Source organism: Alligator sinensis, unplaced genomic scaffold, assembly GCF_000455745.1.
Source record: "Alligator sinensis unplaced genomic scaffold, ASM45574v1 scaffold1238_1, whole genome shotgun sequence".
NCBI classification, from domain to species: Eukaryota; Metazoa; Chordata; order Crocodylia; family Alligatoridae; genus Alligator; species Alligator sinensis.
The window spans coordinates 901,415-922,917 of NW_005842436.1; the positions used below are offsets into that span (position 1 = coordinate 901,415).

General features: G+C 47.2%; 1 protein-coding gene across 1 annotated transcript in view; it reads left to right on the plus strand.

The window, feature by feature from the left end:
• NCAPD2 (non-SMC condensin I complex subunit D2) overlaps positions 1-21,503 on the plus strand; it is a gene marked incomplete at its 5' end in the record, with an annotated part of 58,768 nt that overhangs the window by 19,645 nt on the left and 17,620 nt on the right. The window contains 11 exons of the mRNA XM_025211935.1: positions 838-1,012; positions 7,408-7,492; positions 8,432-8,565; positions 8,955-9,087; positions 13,410-13,494; positions 13,578-13,727; positions 13,966-14,186; positions 16,303-16,414; positions 16,759-16,882; positions 17,088-17,243; positions 17,476-17,653. Of these exons, the coding sequence (XP_025067720.1) occupies positions 838-1,012; positions 7,408-7,492; positions 8,432-8,565; positions 8,955-9,087; positions 13,410-13,494; positions 13,578-13,727; positions 13,966-14,186; positions 16,303-16,414; positions 16,759-16,882; positions 17,088-17,243; positions 17,476-17,653 (1,553 nt within the window). The remainder of the gene's footprint in view (positions 1-837; positions 1,013-7,407; positions 7,493-8,431; positions 8,566-8,954; positions 9,088-13,409; positions 13,495-13,577; positions 13,728-13,965; positions 14,187-16,302; positions 16,415-16,758; positions 16,883-17,087; positions 17,244-17,475; positions 17,654-21,503) is intronic.

Below are 21,503 nucleotides of genomic sequence, written 5' to 3' on the forward strand. Positions count from 1 at the left end.
GCTCCCAGCGCTGCCACCGCTTGCCCTGGGCGCCACCCACTCCTCCCCCTTCCTTTCCCCCCACTCTGGTAAGAGCCCAGCACGGCTTCTGGCCCCAGCCTGCAGCTGCAGCCTACCCTGCCCTGCGTAGATCTGGGGGCACACATCCTCCCCACCCCTCTGTTCCCTCCCGGGGTGCACGCAGCAGCAGAAGCTGCTCCCCCTCCCCACGCCCCCTGGACGAGCCACGGCTCCATCCTGCGCCCTGCTCTGCCCCAGCTGGGCACTGCCTGCCCCAGCCCCAGGCCCACTTCTTACCTCACCATGGGGAGCGTTAATCTGCCTCCCCCACGCCCCTTCCCTCCCCGTTCCTCTTCCACCACAACAGACTTACCAGCTGCACATAGCTTTATCGGATCGGTGTCAGCTGATATACCTCCTTAAAAATGGTCTATCAATATCGGCCCCCAAAATCTGTATCTGTGCGCCCCTAATTGTTTGCCACGATGCTGATTCTTTTTCAGAATTGCTGCTCCCTGGGATGTAATCTATCATTTCGTAGATATGACCTGTCTGTATGGCCTACTTTTGGCTGTTTTTAAAAATGCGGTTTAACTTCACCCATCTTCCAAGCAGTCCAGATCTGTCCATACCACTGACCCTGTCCTTCATTATTTATCATTCATGCTCCTGTTTTTTGTCATCTGCTAACTCTCAGTAATGATTTTAGGTTTGCTATGGTGTGTATGCAGCAGTAGGTGTATGAACCAGTTTTACTTGTCGGTGGCAGGGATAGTTGCCATACTGGAAAGGGAGGAGCTGTGCAAAGCTGCACTAACATCTTTCTACTTCCTACAGTTGTGCAAGAGGCCATTGAGTTCTTTGTAACAGTCTCACAGTTTGGAGTCCCTCAGGCAGTGCTTGGAGTTCGCAGGATGCTCCCTCTCATATGGTCAAAGGAGCTGAGCATTAGAGAAGCTGTGCTGAGTGCCTATAGGAGGCTCTACCTGAGCCCCAGCGGGGATTCTGAGAGGTAAGGAATCTCTAAATCCTAGCATGCCTCTTGGGAGATGCTAGCATGCCAGCAGCTAGCACTAAGCTGTATTTCACACTGAACTGAAATGCTAAAACAGTGGGGGCCAAACTATTTGGTAGGTATGCTACAAATTAGCTCTGCACCCTCCCTCGTTGCCACTCCATTCCCTTCCCTTGCCCAGTCTCCTGCTCTGCTTTCTGCTCCTTGATCTGTGCTCCCTGCGTGATAGGCTCTGCTTTCTATTCTCTGCCTTATATACCACTGTATTGCTTGTCTCTTCCCCAGTCTGCTACATGCCTCACAGACTGCCCATGCCACTTGTGGCTCGTGCTGCAGATTAAGCCACCCTTGTGCTAGTAAATGCTGTGCTGCAAGGAGGGATGCGAGTCAGTCAGCAAGGATGCTTTTTCTCCTGGTTGCTTCCAATTTTTGTACAGTTCTAAAATGCGCTATGCTGCCAGATATCTAAGCATTTCCTTGTGACCTGTCACATGGACACTCTCTGCTCCCAGTGCTTGTCCATACGTACATTTTGTTGTGGATGTGTTGACTTGACACAAGAGTTGTATAACTCTTGTGCTGAAGCTTGGAGCCGTATCCGTATAGTGCACCTGTGTCTTGTTCCTTCTTGTGCTCTGTACCAAGCACACAAAAATGTTGCTTGTTCATGTCCCTACCCTTCAGATTCTTGGCCTGAGGTGAAGCATTTCTGTTCTCCATTCTGACCACAGTGTCAGCTTCTCAGCCTATGTTTTACTTGCTTCCATTTTTTACAAGGTTTTGTACATTCTAATTAATTATCCTTGGTCTTGTCCATAAAGAAGAAAAGTGAGGAAAGAAAGTTCTGTTTTTGGCTTTGAACATGTTGCTTTCCTAGATTTTTTTTTTTTCTTCCAAGAGAGGAGGAGTCCTTGAAAGTGAGACTTGAAATGCTCCACCATGGGCTCTTCAAGCAGTATAGCCTTTAAATGTTGTCCGTTGTCTGAAAAGGCCATTCCTGCCAATAGTGGGCATCCTAAGTGTCTAGTGGTTGGAGAAGCCAAACTTTATAGGGAACTTTGCAATTTGTTAATACTTCCCACAACAGGAAGGACAAAGGCCAGGCTTCAGTTGTACTTGCTTGGTAAATCTACGGGCTTAGAGTTGGATCTTAGAGTACAAGATCCAGATGCATGCACATATATGAAGAACATGGAAGTTATAGGGCAGCCTCAGAAAAGCTGGCCTGGGTGAAAGATGGTGCAAGGGGGGCTCAAGGGAAAAATCTCCCACTTGGGATTCAGTGATTTAGCACTGAAATGCAGGTCCAGGGAATCCTCTCTGCTGGCACTGCATAAACACCAGGACTACCATAAGGGGTCTTTGACATTGGCGTCTGCCATGCTGCATAAGCCCATGGGAAATTGTTCTTCCAGCCCCGCATTGGTTCTGTCTGCTTAAAGAGATATGGAGCAGCTTACTGGAAACTCTTGACACCAGCCAGCGCCAGATCACATGGGGAGTGTTCACTGATACTAGGGCACTCCACGTTGCTTCTTGGACACATTTAATTCTGAGAATCAGGACTCTGGCCATTCATACTAGTATTCACAAGGAATCTCTCCTCTTTCCTGTGTCCAGCACAGTAAATCCAGGGCTCTTTCAGTGATAAAGTGTCTCTAGGACTCCCTTCAGAAGGAGCATATTACGCAACGTTCTGGGCCCAGAATCCATTCCTAAGTTTATATGCATAGCTGTATTGACCCTGGGTGTAGTAACAAGCAGGAGAGTTCCACAATGGACCTTTGTAAGGTCCATCTCAGGCCTTGGTTGTGTAGGCTGGGCCTTCTTCATCAGTGGCTCCTATTTTCAGAGCATAGGAACTCCTAGAATCTAGTGATCCAACCCTTTACATGGGTGCCCAAGCCCATTATCTTCCTTGTCCCCAAATGGGGTAACTCACCCAACTGCCCTTCATTAAGTTAGTGCTGCTCACCCTACAGCCTGTCAGCTGTCCAACCTGCAAAGCCGATGTAAACAGTGTTTTGCCTGCTGGAGCTCCACATGCACAGCAAGCTTGCTGAACTTACCAGTGTGTCTGTGTGCGGTGGCTGGAGCCTCCATTCTGATGTTGCTCCAGAGTTCAGAGGATGAATTCTCAGAGGATTGCTGCTTGTCCCCTCTTTTCTTTTTTTTCCCCTGTCACTGAATTCAATGAAGGGGAAAAAGAGGAGACAATCAGTGGTAGTGTTCACTTTCTGGTCTCCTGGAGCAATGTGAAAGCAGTAGCTCTGACCAGAGCCTGTACTGACAGTTGGTAAGCTCAGAGGCCTCCCTGCATTATGCAGCGCTCTGACAATGTTTTCTGTCTGGTTCTTGGTTCATTTCTGATCGTTAAGGTTTGGCCCACTTTAAAAAACAAAACAAAAAAACAAATGGTTAAACATCTCTGAATTAAGTGATTTTTAAGGGGCTTCACCTTTCCTAATAAGGTCCTGGCACTGAATCTCCCAGATTCCTGTTGAGATTATTAGTGAATTTGTGCATATTCTTCAGCAATGCACACTGAGCAAAGGAGCACTCTGTAACTGAGGTCTAGGGTAGTTGGCAAATCCTAGTTAATCAGCTCCTACTTCCTAGAAAAGTTGGTGAATGTTACCAAATGACTCTCAGAGCTACAGAACTGTTTTACATCAACCCAGTAACTTGTTTACACTCACCTAGTTGGGGCAGCTGCACACAAACATCTTGGAGCAGAAAACCATCCCTGGAGCTTACAAGCAATTTCTACAACATTTTTTGTCACTTTACTTACAAATTATGATGGACAGTAGCATAGTCATATTTGAAGCATCCACAGGGAGAGCAAAATGACAGTCTGACTGCATCCCTTCATAGGGGACAACTGATGCATCTGCGCTCAAATATACCTGTAAGCAGTTCATCTTTGTGGTCTTCAGAACGGCAGGCAGAACAGAATAATAGAAAATAGGGCTAGAAGGGAATTCAGGAGTTTGTCTTGTCCAGCCCCCACTGCTTTAACAGGGAAGTTCCTTCTGTCTCAGACAAATGTTTGTCTACTTCGCACCTTAGAAACTCCCAGTGACTGATTCCCACAGCCTCTCTAGGTAATGTGCTCATCTTGAACCACCCCCATATCCAGCCTAAATAGCAACAAGAGAAATTGAAAGCTGTTGCTACTTGTCCTGTCTCCTGTGGACAGAGAGTACAGTTGATTGCCATTCTCTCATAACAACCCTTTTTGAAGACTTATCAAATTTCACTCACTTCTTTCTTTTTTTGGTTAGAGGCATACTTATCAATAGCAAGAAAGGCTGTACAAGGGAGGCCAAAAGAATTAAAATCATATAAAGTTAGGGTTGGAAGCAACCTCAGGAAGTCATCTAGTCCAACCCCCTGCTCAAAGCAGGACCATCCCCAACTATATCATACCAGCCAAGGCTTTGTCTAGCTGGGTCTTGAAAACCTCCAAGGATGGAGATGCCACAAGGTCTCCAGGTAACCTGTTCTAGTGCTTTACTACCCCGCTAGCAAGAAAGTTCTTCCTAATATCTAATCTATACTTCCCTTACAACTAGAAACTGTTGCTTCTGATTAGATTTTCAGCATGGTATAGCATAAGGTCCCTAACCACATATGAGATCTCTTTGCTAAAAAATTTGGATCATCTGCTGGAGCTGAATTGCAGTGGCTAATCTTTAAATTTAGTTCAAGCCCATCTGGCTGTTGTTTATATAAGCCATCCTCTCCTTTTCCCTGCCACGGAAACCCAGTTGGTCTTCAGGCCATGGCACTGAAGTTTTCCAAGGATCTGATCCTGGTCTTCCCTCTGGGGAGAAGTCTGGTCCCTTTGGGACCTGAACTTTGTCTTTGCAGCTCTGATGAACTTATGATATTATGTCAACCTGTAAGTTTCAGGTATTTTCACAGATAGGTGAGATCTTAGTTTGTAGTCCTCTTCAGTCAAAATGCAGATCGAGATGCTAATGGCAGATTCTCCATATACCTTTGTTCTATCCAGGAAAAAGTTTGTGAGAGGACATATTCTAAGTTCCTGTCCCAAGCTGTATTGGAGTCTTACCTGAGATGATCCAGAAGATCTAGTTGTTAGCATTTCTTCTGAAATCTCCGACAGAGTGGAGGTGTTGCTCTTTCCAGATCCTTCATATTGTTCCCATTGCTTTTTTTGCCATAGTGGAAGAATGAAAGGATATACAGCAAAAGCTGTGTTATCTGGTAGTTTATCAACTGGAAAGCTCCACTAACCAGCATCTGAGGGACGTAGCAAAAGCAAAATTGGAAGTCCCACTTTCGGTTTCGTCACCACAAGCCGAGTTCTTCACTTCTTTGGATCATGGCCTGGGGCAAAGCAGCCTGCGCAGGGCCCCCCTCCCTGTCCTCCAGCACACTGGTGCCAGGGAGTGCACCAGAGAGTGCACATTTGATTAACCGGCATATTTGATTAACTGGCATCCCCCATTCCCAGGGGATGCCGGATAACAGAGCTTTTGCTGTAGCCTGTACCATGCTAAATAGAACCCTCCGATTTCATAACAGAATTTAGTACAGCTAAGGCTGGAGCCAGCAGTACTTAGAGCACACTCCACCAGAACCCAAGTAAGCTGTGGATTTCCAAGAATTTCAGCATTCTAGATATCTGCCAGGCTGGCACCTGGCAAGTGCTATGAGCTTACTGAGGTTTAGGTTGTAGCCATGTTGGTCTAAGGACATAGGCAGACAAGGTTCCTTGGGTATATTTGATATCTTTTATTAGACCAACCCAAATGGTTGGAGAATAGTTATTAAGCAAGCTTTCGGGTTCAAAAACCCTTCGTCAGACCTGAAAGCTTGCTTAATAACTATTCTCCAACCATTTGGGTTGGTCTAATAAAAGATATCAAATTCACCCAAGGAACCTTGTCTGCCTATGAGCTTACTGAAGCATTCAGGTCAGATATTGTAGTTGAGAAAGCAGTTCTATAGTCATTCTTTGCCCAGGACTGCATCTTGCCTGCAAGTGAATTTGGAAACTGTTTTGATTCTTTATGTGCAAATGGTCAAACACTTCAAGGAGAAAGAAGTTGCTTATCACAGTAACTGGCAGCTTGAGAGAGACCCTTGTCTCCTCTTCTCGTGGCACATTGTAGACATTTCCCTCATAGGGTGCTTTGTGGCTGTGGTAGGAAAGAGGGGCTAGAAAGGACATTTCTGTGGACTGTTTTGGACAAATCCTTTGTTGCATGGTTGCCTATGGTTGCAGAGGCTTGAACTTGATGGCACAGAAGGTTCCGTCAGTCTTGTGTTCTTCAGCTGTCTTGTCCCTATACACATTCCATATTATGCCTTCCATTCTCTTATGATCCTCTGGCATCTTGGGATTCTGTAGCTGAGAAGAAATGGAAGAATTAGAGGGCCCTTTGGTGCAGAGTGTGAGGATGTGCAGATCTACCCTACCCTCTATAGCAGGGATAGGCAATTATGTTGACTGGAGGGCTATTTAATGAGTTTTGGGGACCTGTCGAAAACCACATCCATCTGTCTCTGTCTGTCTCTTCTCACCTCTGTCTTGCTCCTGAACCTGGCCAGAGCTGTTGTTTGTCAGGAGCCCTGAAGCTCAGCTGTGGACCCAAATGGAGACTTCCACTGTGGCAGGTGGGTGGCAGTATCAGCTATGGTCATAGTGAGCAGGTTCCAGAACCCCAATGCAGAACCTGCTGGCAGTGTCACAGCTGATGGTGCTGTCCGTCCGCTACAGTAGAAGTTCTTGCCTGTATCCACATCTGATGCTGCTAGTATGTTCCAGATCAGGGCTCCAGGCAGGAGCTTTCATTGTGCTGGGAGAGTGACAACATTGGCTGTGGTTGCTGCCAGCGGGTTCTGCATCAGGGCTTCTGAACATGCCAGTGGCATCCACAGCTAATGCCACCGCCTGCCTGCCTGCCTGCCTGCTGCAGCAGAAGCCCTGCCCAGGTCCACAGCTGATACTGCTGTGTTGAGGGCTGATGCTGCTCGGTGGAAGTAGTTCCACCTGCCTGGCACCACGTGGCAGTCAGTCACCAGCTGCCCACAGACCAGATCCAGTGAGTTGGCAGTTGTCCACCCATGGGCCAGATTGAGTCTGTTGGTGGGCCAGATTTGGCCCATGAGCCATGTTTTGCCCACCCCTGCTCTATAGGTTCTACATTATGCTTTACAGGTACTATTAAGACAAAAAAAATCTCAACTTGAACATATGAATTGCTTGGATGATATTACCTAGTGGAACATATATCTGGACAGGCTCCCTTAAATCATTCCTGTTACTGTGGCAAGAAAATTATCTATCCCTGTTTGTGGATTCTGGATCTAGGAGAGTAATCGTGCAAACTGTCTTCTGTCTATCTCCAAAACAGAGTTAGGGCCCAGAACCAGGTGCAATCTCTCTCCTTCCTTATGGTGGATGCCTCGCTTGGGACCATTCAGTGCTTGGAGGAAATAGTAAGTGCTAATCCCATTCTGTATGTTTTAGAGGTGCACCGATACATTGATTCCATATCGGATTGGCATCGATATGAGAAAAATTGAGAGCGTTGGCAATCGGCTTTTTTTTGTTTAATGTGGCCGATGAATACCACATGCATGCGTGTAGTTATAGCACAGCCCGGCAGCATGAAGAGCAGCTGGGTCCGGCTGGTGGAGAAAAGGGGCGTGGGGGGGAGGGGCAGGTTGAGGCCCCTGCGGTGAGGGAGGGAGTGGAGCAGGGGTAGGGGTAGGTGCTGTCCAAGTGGGGCACGGGACAGAGCCTGCAGTGAAGGAGTCAGTGGGGCAGGAAAGGAGGCTTGGGTGGCTGAAGCCACCCCAGAATTTGCTGTAGTCCCCGCCAACCCCCCCTCCCAGCACCGCTGCCGAGTGCAGTCTGGCCCAGCCCTCGCTGGGATGAGCCAGGCACAGCACCTTACCCCACCCCACGCACATACCCAGGGTCACATGCCCCCATGCCTCCCAGGGTGAGCACAGTGGCAGGAGGTGCCCCCACAGCCCAGCTGGGCAGCACCTGCCCCAGCACCAGCTCCGCTTCCCCCCTCACCGCAGGGGCCTCGATGTGCCCCCCCCCTCCCCCTTTCCCCATACACACCCCTTCTCTCCCCCCTTTCCCCACAACAGACTTACCAGCCACTCTCCACGCTGCGGGGCTGCGTGTCAGAATCGGATCGGTATCAGCCAGCATGGCTCGTTAAAAATTGGCCATTGGTATCAGCCCAAAAAATCTCTATTGGTGCACGCCTAGTATGTTTGAGTCTGCCTTGAGCCTTTGTCCTGCTCAAAATGTTATAGTCCTTCCAATAAAATGCCCTCCTGGGGCACAGATGGACTGTGGAAGCCATTCCACTTGTTCTAGTTTTGTATGACTAGTTATTGTATCCTGTTCCTCCCCAGATCAGCGAGTTTGTTCAGAAAGATGAAATAAAGCCATCTGTGATCCAGTTGCTTTGGGAGCAGTTCACAGAGAAATCCCAGTGTTCATCACTGGAGCGCCAGGCTGCTATCATGCTGCTGGGCATGATGGCAAGGTAAGCTCGAAGTATAGCTGTCTCTATAAATAATTGACTGTTCCCATGACAGCCATGATGACTGCTCCTCATTCCCCCTTTCTTATCCTAAAAGACTGTTCTGGAAGGTGGTGGACTGTGGAAGACTTGGCAGTGTTTTTACTACAATGCAAATAGCTGTTTACTTCAATGCATTCCAATGTTCAGACCCCCATTACAGCATGTGTAATATCCAACTTGCAGAAGTATGGTTTACTGCCTTCTCAGCTGAATCTGGTGTCAGCTGAAAACAACTCATGCCCAAGTCTCCATTCTTCCTCTGCACAAAGTAAACCTTGGCTGGTTGTATGTTTGCTGCAAGCTTTCTAGAGTTACTCTTGGCAACTCTTGTATGTTTTACCTCACTACAGGGGAAAGCCAGAGATCGTGGGCAGTAACTTGGATGTTTTGGTGACAGTGGGGCTAGATGAGAAGGTTCACAAAGACTATGGCTTTGCCAAAGAAGTGTGCAATGCTATCTCCAAACTGGCTGGTTGCAACAAGGTAACATTCTTCCTTCATCAGGGAGCTCACAGAACAGGAGCTAGGCATCTTCCGATGAGCACTCCCCATGTTAAAAAATAAACTTCAAACTTAGGGCCTCCCATCTGTGCAATTTATCTGGTTTCACTAGTGTCAGCTGAAAGATAATTGGCAGGGCAAGACCTACTTTATTTGGTGATAAATTATACTTTCGTCCTTCGTGGGCAAAGACAACTGGATCCAGCTGGGGATGGGGAGGGGAGGGAAGAAGAGAGAAAAGAAGTGGGAAAGAAAAAGAGAAGGAGAAAAGGAGAAAAAAAGGAAAGGAAAGGGAACGAAGTGGGGTGGAGGCTAGGTCGCATGAGGGATAAGTAGGGATGGCACATTTTGGGGGGGTTTCACCAACAGGTTTTACAAGGGAATAACTGCCCTGCTGAGGAGCCGGGTGTATTGATATTAATCGCCAAACACAAAGCCCTGTTTTAAAGCACGGATCTTTGTCAGCATTTCCATTTGTACTTGAGGTATTTTCTGAAGAAACTTGTATTCACACTGGTTGGCACAACCATTTTAGCTATGAGTAATTACAACTAACTAAGGATTGCGCTACATTTGGTATATTTGTTTTGCTACCTAGGATGGTATAGTATAGTTAAACACTTTAAACAATTCTGTGGCTTAATATTTTCTTTAATTTTGCTATAGTTGAAAACAGAGTGATATATTACTTATTAGCTAACTAACTTGTTCATGATTCATGTTAGGCATAAGCAACTTAAAAGGCTGTTTTTATTAAATAAACATTGTTTTGGATACATACATTTCTCTTACCAAAACCTGTTACCCACTTTTATAACTAAGTGATTTATTATCTAGCGCAGGGGTTGTCAACTGGGGGTACGAATACCCCAGGGGTACTTAGGACATAGGGGGTATGCCTGGAGCGCAGCAGTGGTGTCTTCCCTAGTGCGTTGGCCTCTTACCCGGGGGAGGGGGAAGAGGGTGGATGCGCTGGCAACCACTAGCCCCCCACAGCACATCGCAGCACCTCCCCGCCCCAACACATCTGAATGGCCGGGGGGAAGATTGTGCCCACCCCCGGCTGTGTGCAATTGGCCATAGGAAAGCAGGGCAGCACGCAACCAGGGGTAACAGTGGCAGTGGCGACCACGTGTGAGCCCCGCCTCTGTTCGGCCTCACCTCCCAGCACTGCTGCTACATGCACCCCAGGATCAGTAGACGGGGCAGGGCAGGGTGGGCTGCTGTGGCCTGGGGGTAGGGTAGCACCGAGCTGTTCCTGGTGGGGCTGTTGGATTGGGCTGCACTGGGAAGGAGGGGGTGGGGCGGCTACGGTGAATTTTGGGGTGGCTGCAGCCCCCTCCATAGCCTCCACTCCCAGCGCCACCACCACCCACGAGGGAATGGGGCGGGGGCGAATCATTCAGTCCTGCCCCTGGCCCACTCCGTTCTGCACTGTGGGGATTGTCCCACAACCCGGCCTGGCCAGGTCATGGGACAATTGGAGCCCGGCAGCTCCTCTAGGGACACAGAGCAGGGGAGCACATGCCCCCACCCCGATTCTCCTGTGGTGCGCACAGCAGAGGGAGCCTTGCCCACCTGTGCCCCTGAAGGAGTGGCTGGGCTCCGATTGTCCCACAACCTGGCCCACTGTGAATGGGGCCCAGCCAGGCCGGCTCATGGGACAATCCCCACAGTGCAGGAGGGAGTGGGCCAGGGCCAGGTTTGAATGATTCACCCCTGTCCCATTCCCTTCTGCACTGTGGGGGGCTCAATCCCAAGCCTCACTCCCTCCCTCACCACGGGAGAGGGGCAGATCAAGGTCCCCGTGGTGAGGGAGGGAGTGGGGCAGGAGCAGGGGCCGGGATGAGTGGGGCCCTGGCTGCGGCCCCTTTCACCCCAGCCCTGCTCCTGCCTATGCTACACTCCCTCCCTTACCGCAGGGGCCTTGATCTGCACCCCCACCCTTAAAAACAGAAAAAAATATGAAGGGGTACATGAACTGAAACTTTGAGACCAAAGAGGGTACACTTGTTAAAAATGGTTCTTGAAAATATTGGGTCTCATTTATGACCTGCAGCTATATCAGGGCTTTTTTTCTGCAGTTCTCTGGTTTCTCATTCAACACTAGAGGCTGAAGGATGTTGTCCTTCCTCCTTCCTATAATATGGTGCTTGACAGCAGTGTTGTTTTCTGGTTGCACTCTGTTTTGACTACTCTTTTGTTGTGTAAATTCCCACCTCCAAAATAACTGAACTGACTGGTGTCTTTTTCCAAGAACTAGAGAGAATGGGTTTCCATGGTCAGTGAAGTCATAAGTATTAATTTGAGACAGGAAACAATCAGAAGTCAGATATAGAAAAGCTATAAAATGGGAGCATGAGACCACCCAAATGGACTCAGTGGATGATCCTGATGAGATACCTGATGTCTGCTGGATTTAGGGGCAAGGTCTCGGGGCCTGTGCTGACTTGGCAAGTCTTCTGAATTTGTTAGTACAGCCTTTGGATCCTCCAATGAATTAAGCCAATACAGTACATGACCTTTTGTGTTGTGTTTGTAAAGCTCTGCCTCAAACATTTGACATTTTTCCTTGATTTTCATTTCATTTTGAAAAGTGCACAGCTCTTAGTTCAAAGGACTAGTGTATTAAATATAACTTTATATAATTTATTTTTATAAATCATTGTTCAATGATCATTTTATAAATTGGTGTCAATCAGTAAATGAGCAATGAATCATTGCTCATTTACTGGTTTAGGATGCACCGTTTGAAGGAACGTTTTCAAAGCATTAGATTTACCTTTTTTTTTTTTTTTTTTGGTGCATATAATGCACATCTTTTTCCCTCAAACAGATCAGTTTGAAATATGATAGGTCCCCATCTGCCTCCTTTTCGGTTGGCACGATTATTTCATCTATCTATACTAGTGATTCTCAGTCAGGGTACCATGGCACCCTGGCATGCCTTGAGATCCATTCAGTGGTGCCATGCAAAGTTAGCCCTATTAGGTGTGCAAACTCAATTCACAAGATAAACCCAGAGATTTCAAATAGGAATCTGTAGTGTCAAAAATGTTCTAACCTGTCGTGGTCTTTCTGAGTTTTGCAACAGAAGAATTGCTCTATTATTTTTCCGTAGTAAAAAAACACAAGTGAAAACTAAGAGCTGGTATTTTTCAAGGGGTGCTTTGACTAACAAGGGGTGCCTTGAAGCTAAAAAGGTTGAGAATCACTGGTCTATGCCCAGGGTATTTTAAGACTTAGAGATTTTGGAGAGACCATGCTTGTCTACATGGATCTTGACTTGTGTTCATGTGTCCTGTGAGATCATTAAGTTAATTCTTTAACCTCATTCTACCAGTGCTCAGATGACCTTGGCAGAGACTCTGTAGCAAAAATTTACAGAGCAGCTCTGTGGAGCTCTTACCACATTCATTGACCACAATTTCTTGGTATCAGCTTTCACATCTGATGATCAGCTTGGCTAAGCAGTCCATCGTCTGCAGCTTTAGGCAGATTGAAGCTATTTCTGCTGTGACTGGTTGTTCAAACATTTCAGGCTCCTTGCCCAGTAATTACTCTGTGGCTTATTGCCTGACTTCCTGCTCCACCCAAATCCAGGTTTAATTGCATATAACAAGTATTCCATTTCACTTTCCTAACGTCTGCACAAGTGACTTAAATCAAACCCCCCAAAATATTAAGGGTGTGTCCACTGTAAATGCAGATCATCCAATCCCATTTACTGTTTTGCAGCTCTCATCACCATTCCCCTTTGTTATTATGTATTTCTTTTGTCTTCAAAGGTAAACTTATGCTAATGGTAGTCTTGGCATAAAATCACTTATTGGACAACCCTCCATTTTGCACTGCCTCTTTCTAGAGCAGATAATCAGGACTGAGAAAAGTAGACCAGTTGAGACCTGTCCCATTGACTTACAGATTAGTATTAAGTACTTTGAGTTATCTTTCCATTCTTTGCCCAATTCTTCATTGGACAGGGTTGTATCAGGTGAGAGTCCAAGGGAAGAGAGGCTGTAGGATTGTCCATCTTAGGCTGGAAATGTCCTTTGGTCTAAAGCTCTGCAGTCTTTCTTCCTAGTGCTCACTGCAACCTCAGAGTGACAGAAATCCCTTTGTTCTGCATTACTTCCCATTAAATTGATATCTGTCCCCCATACAAGATGCACTAACTTCAGCATAACATAATTTTGTGTAGTTCATTGTGTGAAAAGTTTGAGCTTGTGGAAACAGAAAGCTGGAGCGGAGAGAGTATTGTAAGAGGAGTAGTGCAACTCATTTGTCTGGTATCCTCTTTGCAGCCAGCCCTGGGGAAGAGCCAAGCTCCCTTTCGACTGCCACAGACTCACCTGCTGTTTGAATGGCTGAGTGATGCTGTGAGTGCAGGTGAGATCAGAGAAACAGCAGGACATGACATGTAGGTTTAGGTTCTGATGCCCTGTATAATGTGTGTTTCTTTTACTCACCAGGTTTTGCCCAGCCAAGCACTCTTTGGCTCCCCTTCATGGAAGCAGCAGTGAACCTCATCTATCAGCTAGCAGAAGGGCCTGAGGAGATATGTGCTCAAATCCTGAAGGATTGTAGCCAGAAGACTCTGGATGGGCTGCTGGACCTCCCAGGTAAGGGAACAAGTGAGGAGATGGGGATCTTCCAGGGGATGGCAGTTTGGCAGTGAGAGGAGAACTCAGATAATTATGGAAGTAACTGGATTGAAAAAGGGTGAATGTACCAGTGACCTGGGCCTCCAAAGAGTAAAGATGGGCTAAAGAGAAGTTGGTAGGAGTCCTTCATAATTACTGTGGGGAGGGGCAGCAATATTCAGGGAAGATGTCTAAACTCTAAACCCTTTTCCCTTAGCAGAGCTAGAGGCTTCTCCAGGCAGCATCCCTGGTGGCACCAGTGCTCTCCCTACCTTCCTGCTGACACATCTCATTTCTCTGGTGGGACATGTGGCATTACAGCAGGTTGTGTATTTGGAAGGGGCAGTGAGTGCAGAGCTACGCAGGCATCGTGTCCTTCGGGAGGAACAGGAAGCCAAGAAACATGCTGCCAGCAGCACCAAAGAGCAGAGTGCCAAGGTGGGATTGGAGCCCCTTTGTGTGCTTATCTCAGTTTGTTGGAGCCCCAGCAAGCTTCTACGGACAATGATTTTGTAAGGGGGTGGCATGAAGACTTAAGAGTTGAGTTCACATTTTCTCCAGTCAGTTCCGACCAATGCTCAAACAAGGTGCTTAAGATGGTACAAGTCATGACCATGCTCATTAAAGATTCTCTCTTGTGTGCAGAGCAGCAGGGGATGAACCCTAGTGTCCTAGTTGTGGTCCCCTTTTTTTCTCCTTGCCCTTAGTTAATTTTTGTCACCTGCTTTCCCACCAACTCATGACTCTACTTTGGTTTTGAAGCTACTCTGTGGTTTGCCTGATGCTGTCTTTTGCAAAGCATTTTGGAAAGCAAAGCTGGGGGGAGATTGTGCTGAAAGAAAAGGATTTCCTGCATCCTTCATTCTTAGTGATTAAGTATTCCTGTTTTGGGGGCTGTCTCAAATTACAGAACAACATTTTTTATTCTTAAACCACCTTTACTAAAGATAAAGGAAATATTAGGAAAGAGGAAGAGGGAAAGGCTGGCTCTCTGACAACCTGCCAGGGAGCAAAGCTACAGCCCAACAAGGACTTGGGACTGCAACTGCTGCGAGTTATCAGAGAGCATGCTGTTGCCCCATCTAAGGGGACTGTTGCGGCTGCCCCTATGGCAGCAACAAGCTGTCAGACATAGTACAACATAGCAATATGAGTGTACATGCACTCACAGCCCCTTGGCTGAAGCATTACAAAGTCACCACAAAGACATGTTTTCCAGCTAGTAGGCAATAAGAGCATTTGCAGTGCCACAAATGTGTATCTGTCCATGACCTAAATCAACACATTATCACTCATTTATCATATCAAGGTGAGATTACCACAGCACTTCCTAAGGAACATCATCTGGATGCAGTGTAACCTTTTGTCCTTCATACAAAGGTCTTATCTTTTCCTTGTGGAGTTTCCCATGTTGCCTTGTCCACACAACCAGCAAGTCAAAGACTACTTTGTTCTCCTCACCAGTCTGACTGGCTCTTGGGGTTTGCATGTCCATTTCTTTTTCTGTAGGTGTTAAAATAGCTTGCCATAGCTGTATCTTGCCACAGCTGTATCCTGTTTTATTCCAACTGATCAGTATGTATGGGCTTCTTTAAATCTTTCATATTGATGTTCCCTTGCATAAAAAAATTTGATAAGCCCCAAGGCTTATGTCATAATTACTGTTTTTACTTGAATACCATGCATACTTTCCCCTAAAACTTTTCCCCAGAATTGGAGTACATGTTTCAAGTGGGGAAACTGATTTTTTTCTGCCTGAAATAGAAGCATCTTGCTTTGATTCCTGCTCCACAGTGCAGTAGCAGTGGCATTACTCTTCAGGCAGTTGAGGGAGTCAGTTGACTTAATACCTCATTGTTTTTCACTCCACAGGTATTAACGGTGGTTTCTCCTCTTTAACAGCCTTGATGTTTCACTAATCAAGCTAACTTTTCTTAGGGCAATATTTCTATATGCTAGCTGCTCCTACTTTCTCTTTTCCTGTTTGATAGCCCTGGGGTCTCTGGGTTTTTTCAAAATCATAGATCCACTCACAAAGACCAGTCTTCAGCAACAGGCAGGGTTTCAGCTTTTAGTTAAGCAGGAAAGGAAAGGTGAGTCAGCTGAAGATTAGGCTCTGTCCCTGCTCTATGCAGCCATAACTCTGGAAAAACCTTTTTCCCCCTGATTCTGCTTGCTCAAAAACAGTAAGCTTATCTTATTTGGGGCCTATTTTATTCAAGAAAATGCAATATATTCAAATCAGAGGGGACAAATTGATTATGCAATTCTCCATTCATTTGCTCTTTGAAATAGTTGTCATTTTGCTGTTGTATCTATATCTCAATTTTTGTGTGCATGGAGTTTTTAAGAATAGGTTAGAGTTAGACAAATGCTAGTTAAGGTTTTACATATGAATCATTCTGCCTTGAGTAGGGGGTTGGACTTGATGGTCACCTGAAGTCCCTTCCAGCCCTACTTTTCTTATCACTCGAGGCAGGTACCCTGTGGGGGAGGGGGCTTAGGTGTGCATGGTTCTGAAATTTTTCTTAGCGACTTTCTTGTCTCTGTACAGGACACAGGTAATGAGACCACCATGGAGGAGGATCTGGGTCTTGTGGGAGCCTCAGCTGATGACACTGAGGCAGAGCTCATTCGTAATATATGTGAGACAGAGCTGCTGGATGGTGAGTGTGGTCCTCATCTTGAAAGGAGGCACTCCTTCTTCAGGTGATTCCCTTTCCAATGCCATGGACCCCATGATCCAGAATGAGGAGTACACTCATTCCTTGGAGGAAACTTTATAGTTTCCTTGGAGGAAAATTCTGTAGAGTTTTCCTACAGTGTAAACTTCTAGAATATGTTTTGTGATCCTGAATTTTATGGCATTCTTCCAACCATAAAAATGGCAGGGACACCACATTTGCATGGGCTAATAGGCCTTTTGGACCAACTGAGTAATCCCTCTTAAATAAGGAATATCTGAGAGCTGTGCTGTCAGTCTTACATTGCTTTTCCTCCATTTCTGCAGAGAAACAGCTGTTCTCTACCTTTATTCCACTGGTGCTCAAGATCTGCAATAACCCTCTGGTCTATCGTGATCCAGCTCTCTCAGCTGCTGCAGCACTGGCCCTTGGCAAATTCTGCATGATTAGGTAATGCCCAGACTTGTGACCATGATGTTCTTCTCTACCTTGCTCACTTTCTAGTGCCAGAATATTGCCCCTTAGCAGTTACTTTGTTTCCAGGGCCACAGCATCCTTTGCTAGAAGGGACAGAATGACACTGCCCTTGACTCTGTCCTCACAGGACCCTCTGGATAAAGTCTTGCTTTTCTCTCCCCTGCTCTCATCCCCTCAGTGCTGAGTTCTGTGACTCTCAGTTGCGCCTCCTGTTTACCATGCTGGAGAAGTCCTCTCTACCTGGTGTGAGATCCAACCTCATGATTGTAGCAGGAGACCTGGCCATCCGTTTTCCCAACCTGATAGAGCCTTGGACCCCCCATTTGTACGCCAGGTAAAGCATCACCATGCTCTGGGGGTGGAGGGAAATAAATATCCAAGGGAGAGACTGGGTCTTTGGGAGATGAAGAGGTTGCAGTAGCCTTTGTTTGAGGAGATTGGGGCAGTGGGATCTGGGGAACTGGAGGTTGTAGAGGAGAGGCCTGAAGGAGCATTTGATAACTTGGCTCTTTGGAAAGGAGCTAGGCAGCCTATCATCTCCCTCTGTAATTAAATTTATTTCTCAGGCTGCGGGACCCCTGTCATGATGTGAGGCAGATTGCAGGGCTTGTGATGACTCACTTGATCCTCAAAGACATGGTGAAAGTGAAGGGACAGGTGAGCGAGATGGCAACTCTGCTCATTGACCCTGAGGAGGAGATTGTGCAGCTGGCTCAGAATTTCTTCAGTGAGCTCTCCAACAAGGTGAGGAGAAGTATAGCCTTCTGAGGAGGAAAGGAGCGGAGAAGGGGAGAGGAGGTTGTTGGTGGTTGAGGGATCTGAGCAAAACAAGGAGTCTTGGAGAGTGGGGCTAGTCTCCAGATTGTGTAGCCAAGGAGGCAATGTCTGTAACTTTTTTGGATTGTTTGGGCATCTGCAGGGGAACCAGAGGGAATAATACAGAAACAACCTCAATCTGGTATTGTGGAAATTGACATCATCTATGCAGAAGATAGTGGGCTGTGTCTACAAGTAGCTGCCTCTGCCACCAACAGCTCTGATGACAGACAGCAGCTGCCACCACCAAGCTCCTGGCATGCATTCACACTTACATATATTTCTGGAAATTGAGTGGCCTTACTATAGCAGCTGTGTGCCAGAGTGCAAGGTACATTCTGGGAACACACAACCTGATGACATGACTGTACAATTTTCATAGATTTCATAGACATTTGGGCTGGAAGGGATCCTGGAGGATCATCGAGTCCAACCCCCTGCCCCAGGGGCAGGATGTCAGCAGGGATCATAGGATCCCAGCAAGATAAGCATCCAAATGTGTCTTGAAGGCATTCAAAGTGGGTGCTTGAACCGCCTCCGGCAGCAGTCTATTCCAAACCTTGGGGGCTCGAACAGTGAAGAAGTTGTTTCTTATGTCGAGCCTGAATTGGTCGCGGCGGAGTTTGTGTCCGTTCGATCTTGTCATCCCTTGGGGCGCTCTGGTGAACAGATGTTCCCCCAGATCCTGATGAGCACCCCTGATAAACTTATATGTGGCCACCAGATCACCCCTGAGCCTATGCTTTTCCAGGCTGAAAAGGCCTATGGCTCTCAGCCTCTCATCATAAGGTCTGCTTTCCTGACCTCTGATCATGCACGTGGCTCTCCTCTGCACCCTCTCAAGCTTCTCCACATCCTTTTTGAATTGTGGAGCCCAAAACTGGACGTAGTACTCCAGCTGCGGCCTCACCAAGGCTGAGTACAATGGGAGAATGATGTCCCGGGATTTGCTTGAGAAGCATCTATGGATACAAGCCAGCGTTTTGCTCGCTTTACTAGCTGCAGCATCACTCTGAAGGCTTATGTTCATCTTGTGGTCAACCATGACCCCCAAGTCCCTTTCATCTGTAATGCTAACCAACGTAGCACTGCTGAGCTTATAAGCATGCTGCAGGTTTTTTCTCCCTTGCATTTTTTGGTGGAGAACCTTGCATTTTTTGGTGTTGAACACCATCAGGTTCTTGTCTGCCCATTTCATGAGTCTGTCCAGATCCACCTGGATCACCCTCCTATCCTCAGGTGTAGATGCTTTACCCCAGAGTTTGGTGTTGTCGGCAAGTTAGGTCTATGTTGTGTCAGGATTGAGGATAGTGTTTTGTAGAGCTTAGATTTTGGTTGTATGGGATAATTTGGATAGAGGTGATCCTGCCTCAGGCACAGGTTTGGATTAGATGATCTCTGGAGATCCTTTCCAGCCCTACTTCTCTATGACTATATTTGCATTTCTAAATCCACTTTAGTATTTAACAAGTTATTTCAGGCATGAGCAGTTGATCACTTTTTTCAAGAATTTATCCATCTGCATGTCTCTGTGGGACGTGCACACCCAAGATGGTATATTTTAGGTAGTAGCATGTGTTGGGACTGCTGTATGCATTGAATGCCCTTTCCCCACACCCAGGGCATGAACAGCAGAATGAAGCCACCTGGCACTTTTAAAAATATTTTTTGTAGACCATTTCATGTGACCAACCTCTGATTTGAACAAGGCAGACTGCCCTGGAGAAACTCCTCCTCAATTCAGAAGTTCCCCTAAGAGCTTTGGATCCATTAGCTCCTGGGCTCCATCTTCCAAGGCCGTTCCAGCTTCAGATTTGGAGTACCGTAAAAGCCATGTCCTCAGAGAAAAGACTTTTGCTTCTCTAGAGAAAAGCAGGGGCAAGCCAGGAGTTCTCAATAAAAGAAGAGCCCAAGCATGTCACTGGCCCCTTTGCGAGGCAAGGCTGTGGCCTATGCTGGTTTCTAACAGAGCATGTTACTATGGTTCTGGCAACTACAGCTGGTACCAAGGGCAGAAGTGACCTCAGTGCCATCCTCATTTCTCCCAGTCCTCCTCAGTGCAGTTTGCATCAGCCCTGAGCATATTGTTACTTGGTATGTTGACACCATCAGCTTTGCTTTCTGATGATGCTTCACCATCAGCTTTCTTTTGCATCAGCATATAGGACTCTCCATCTTGTTACCAAGGGAGTATTCAAAGCTGAGGGCATCTTCAAGTTTGGACAAGGATGGAACCCCCTTCTGCTCTCCATTGGATTAAATGTCCCTACCACAGTACCAATGTCCACTGTCTCTCTGACACCAGCTGCCATCGTGGGGGCTGATGGCTTCTAGACTATCTATACAATTTAGTTCCCTACTTCTTTTTGAAAGGGTCCCCCCTGCCAGTGCAAAAGTGTTGATGATTTCTGTTATGCCCTGGTGCTACGTGAGTTGCTATTTTTAATTGTTTTAAATTGGACTGCTTGTTTTCCAGGTGAGTTTTTTATTGTGGAAGCTGATATCAAAGAATTCACTCAACTGAAGGTGGACAAGCGCTTTTATAGCATCCTGAACATCCTGCGCCACTGCCAGAGAGTGCGAGAAGTCCGTGGCTCACGGCTTGTCATAGCTGTCTATACCCGTGGTCCAGTCATGGGTGGAGTCCCACCAGGTCTCCGTTATCCCAATGACATCATAGTTATTTTCATTTAGCAGGAGGACAAGTTCATCCTGTTTATTCCCTAGGCTCCTGGGATTTGTGTTCAGACACGCAAATGTCCCCTTGGGGGCCCTTGCCCTGCCTACATTTTGTTCCAGGGCTGGGGATGGGGTGGGATCCCTTATGTGCCTTGGCCTGCTGGCTTTGCAAGTGGGCCAGCAGTGGCAGTAGTCCCCCATCCCCCGGTGGGCTTAGTTTAAAGCCTGGTGGAGCAGGTCAGCCAGTCTGGCTGAGAAGAGCCTCCTCCCCAACGGAGAGAGGTGGAGGCCATCCCTTCCCAGCAGCTCACTGCCTCTCTCTCCAAAGAGCGGACTGTGGTCCTTCCCGATGACACCAGCGCCTCAGTCTTTGGTTGACCAGCTGGATCCTCCTCTCCCTCCTCAGCCCGTAGCCCGAGACTGGGAGGATCAAAGAAAACACCACCTGCGCCCCCAGACCCTTTAGCCCCGCACCCAAATCCCTGTAGCGCCTCATGACCCAGCTGGGAGCACTCCGAGCCGTGTCATTTGTGCCCACATGGATGAGGAGCATGGGATAGTGGTCAGTGGGCTGCAGGTGCTTAGGGATCTTCTCCGCAATGTCTCAGATGCGGGCTTCCGGGAAGCAGCAAACTTCCCGGGGTAGGGTCAGGGCGGCAGATTACCCCCTCAATTGACAGGACCTTTGGCATTGACAGACTTCTCTTGTTTGGAGTGCTGCTTGAAATCTTCAGTGCCATTGTGCCATGTGTACTCACCAAAACACACTGTACTGAATGATCCAGAGACTCTAACATATCTGCTGAAAGGTACCAATATGGCCATTTTGGCTTTGGATGTTTCAGCACCTCCCTCCACATTCAGAGGGATACTCTTCCTCCATATCCTATGTTTGAGATTTATTTCAGTTTCACCCAGAGTCACCATGGCTATCCAGTCTCTATAGCAGAAATCGGAGACAAAGGAACCATCCTCCAGGTGCCACTTTCATCCAGTCAGCACCTGACCTTCAGACAACATCCAGCAGCCTATGATGAGGGTAGAATCCTGAGAATTTCTCTATAGGAGGTGTCAGCAAAAGCATGCTTCCCAGTTGACA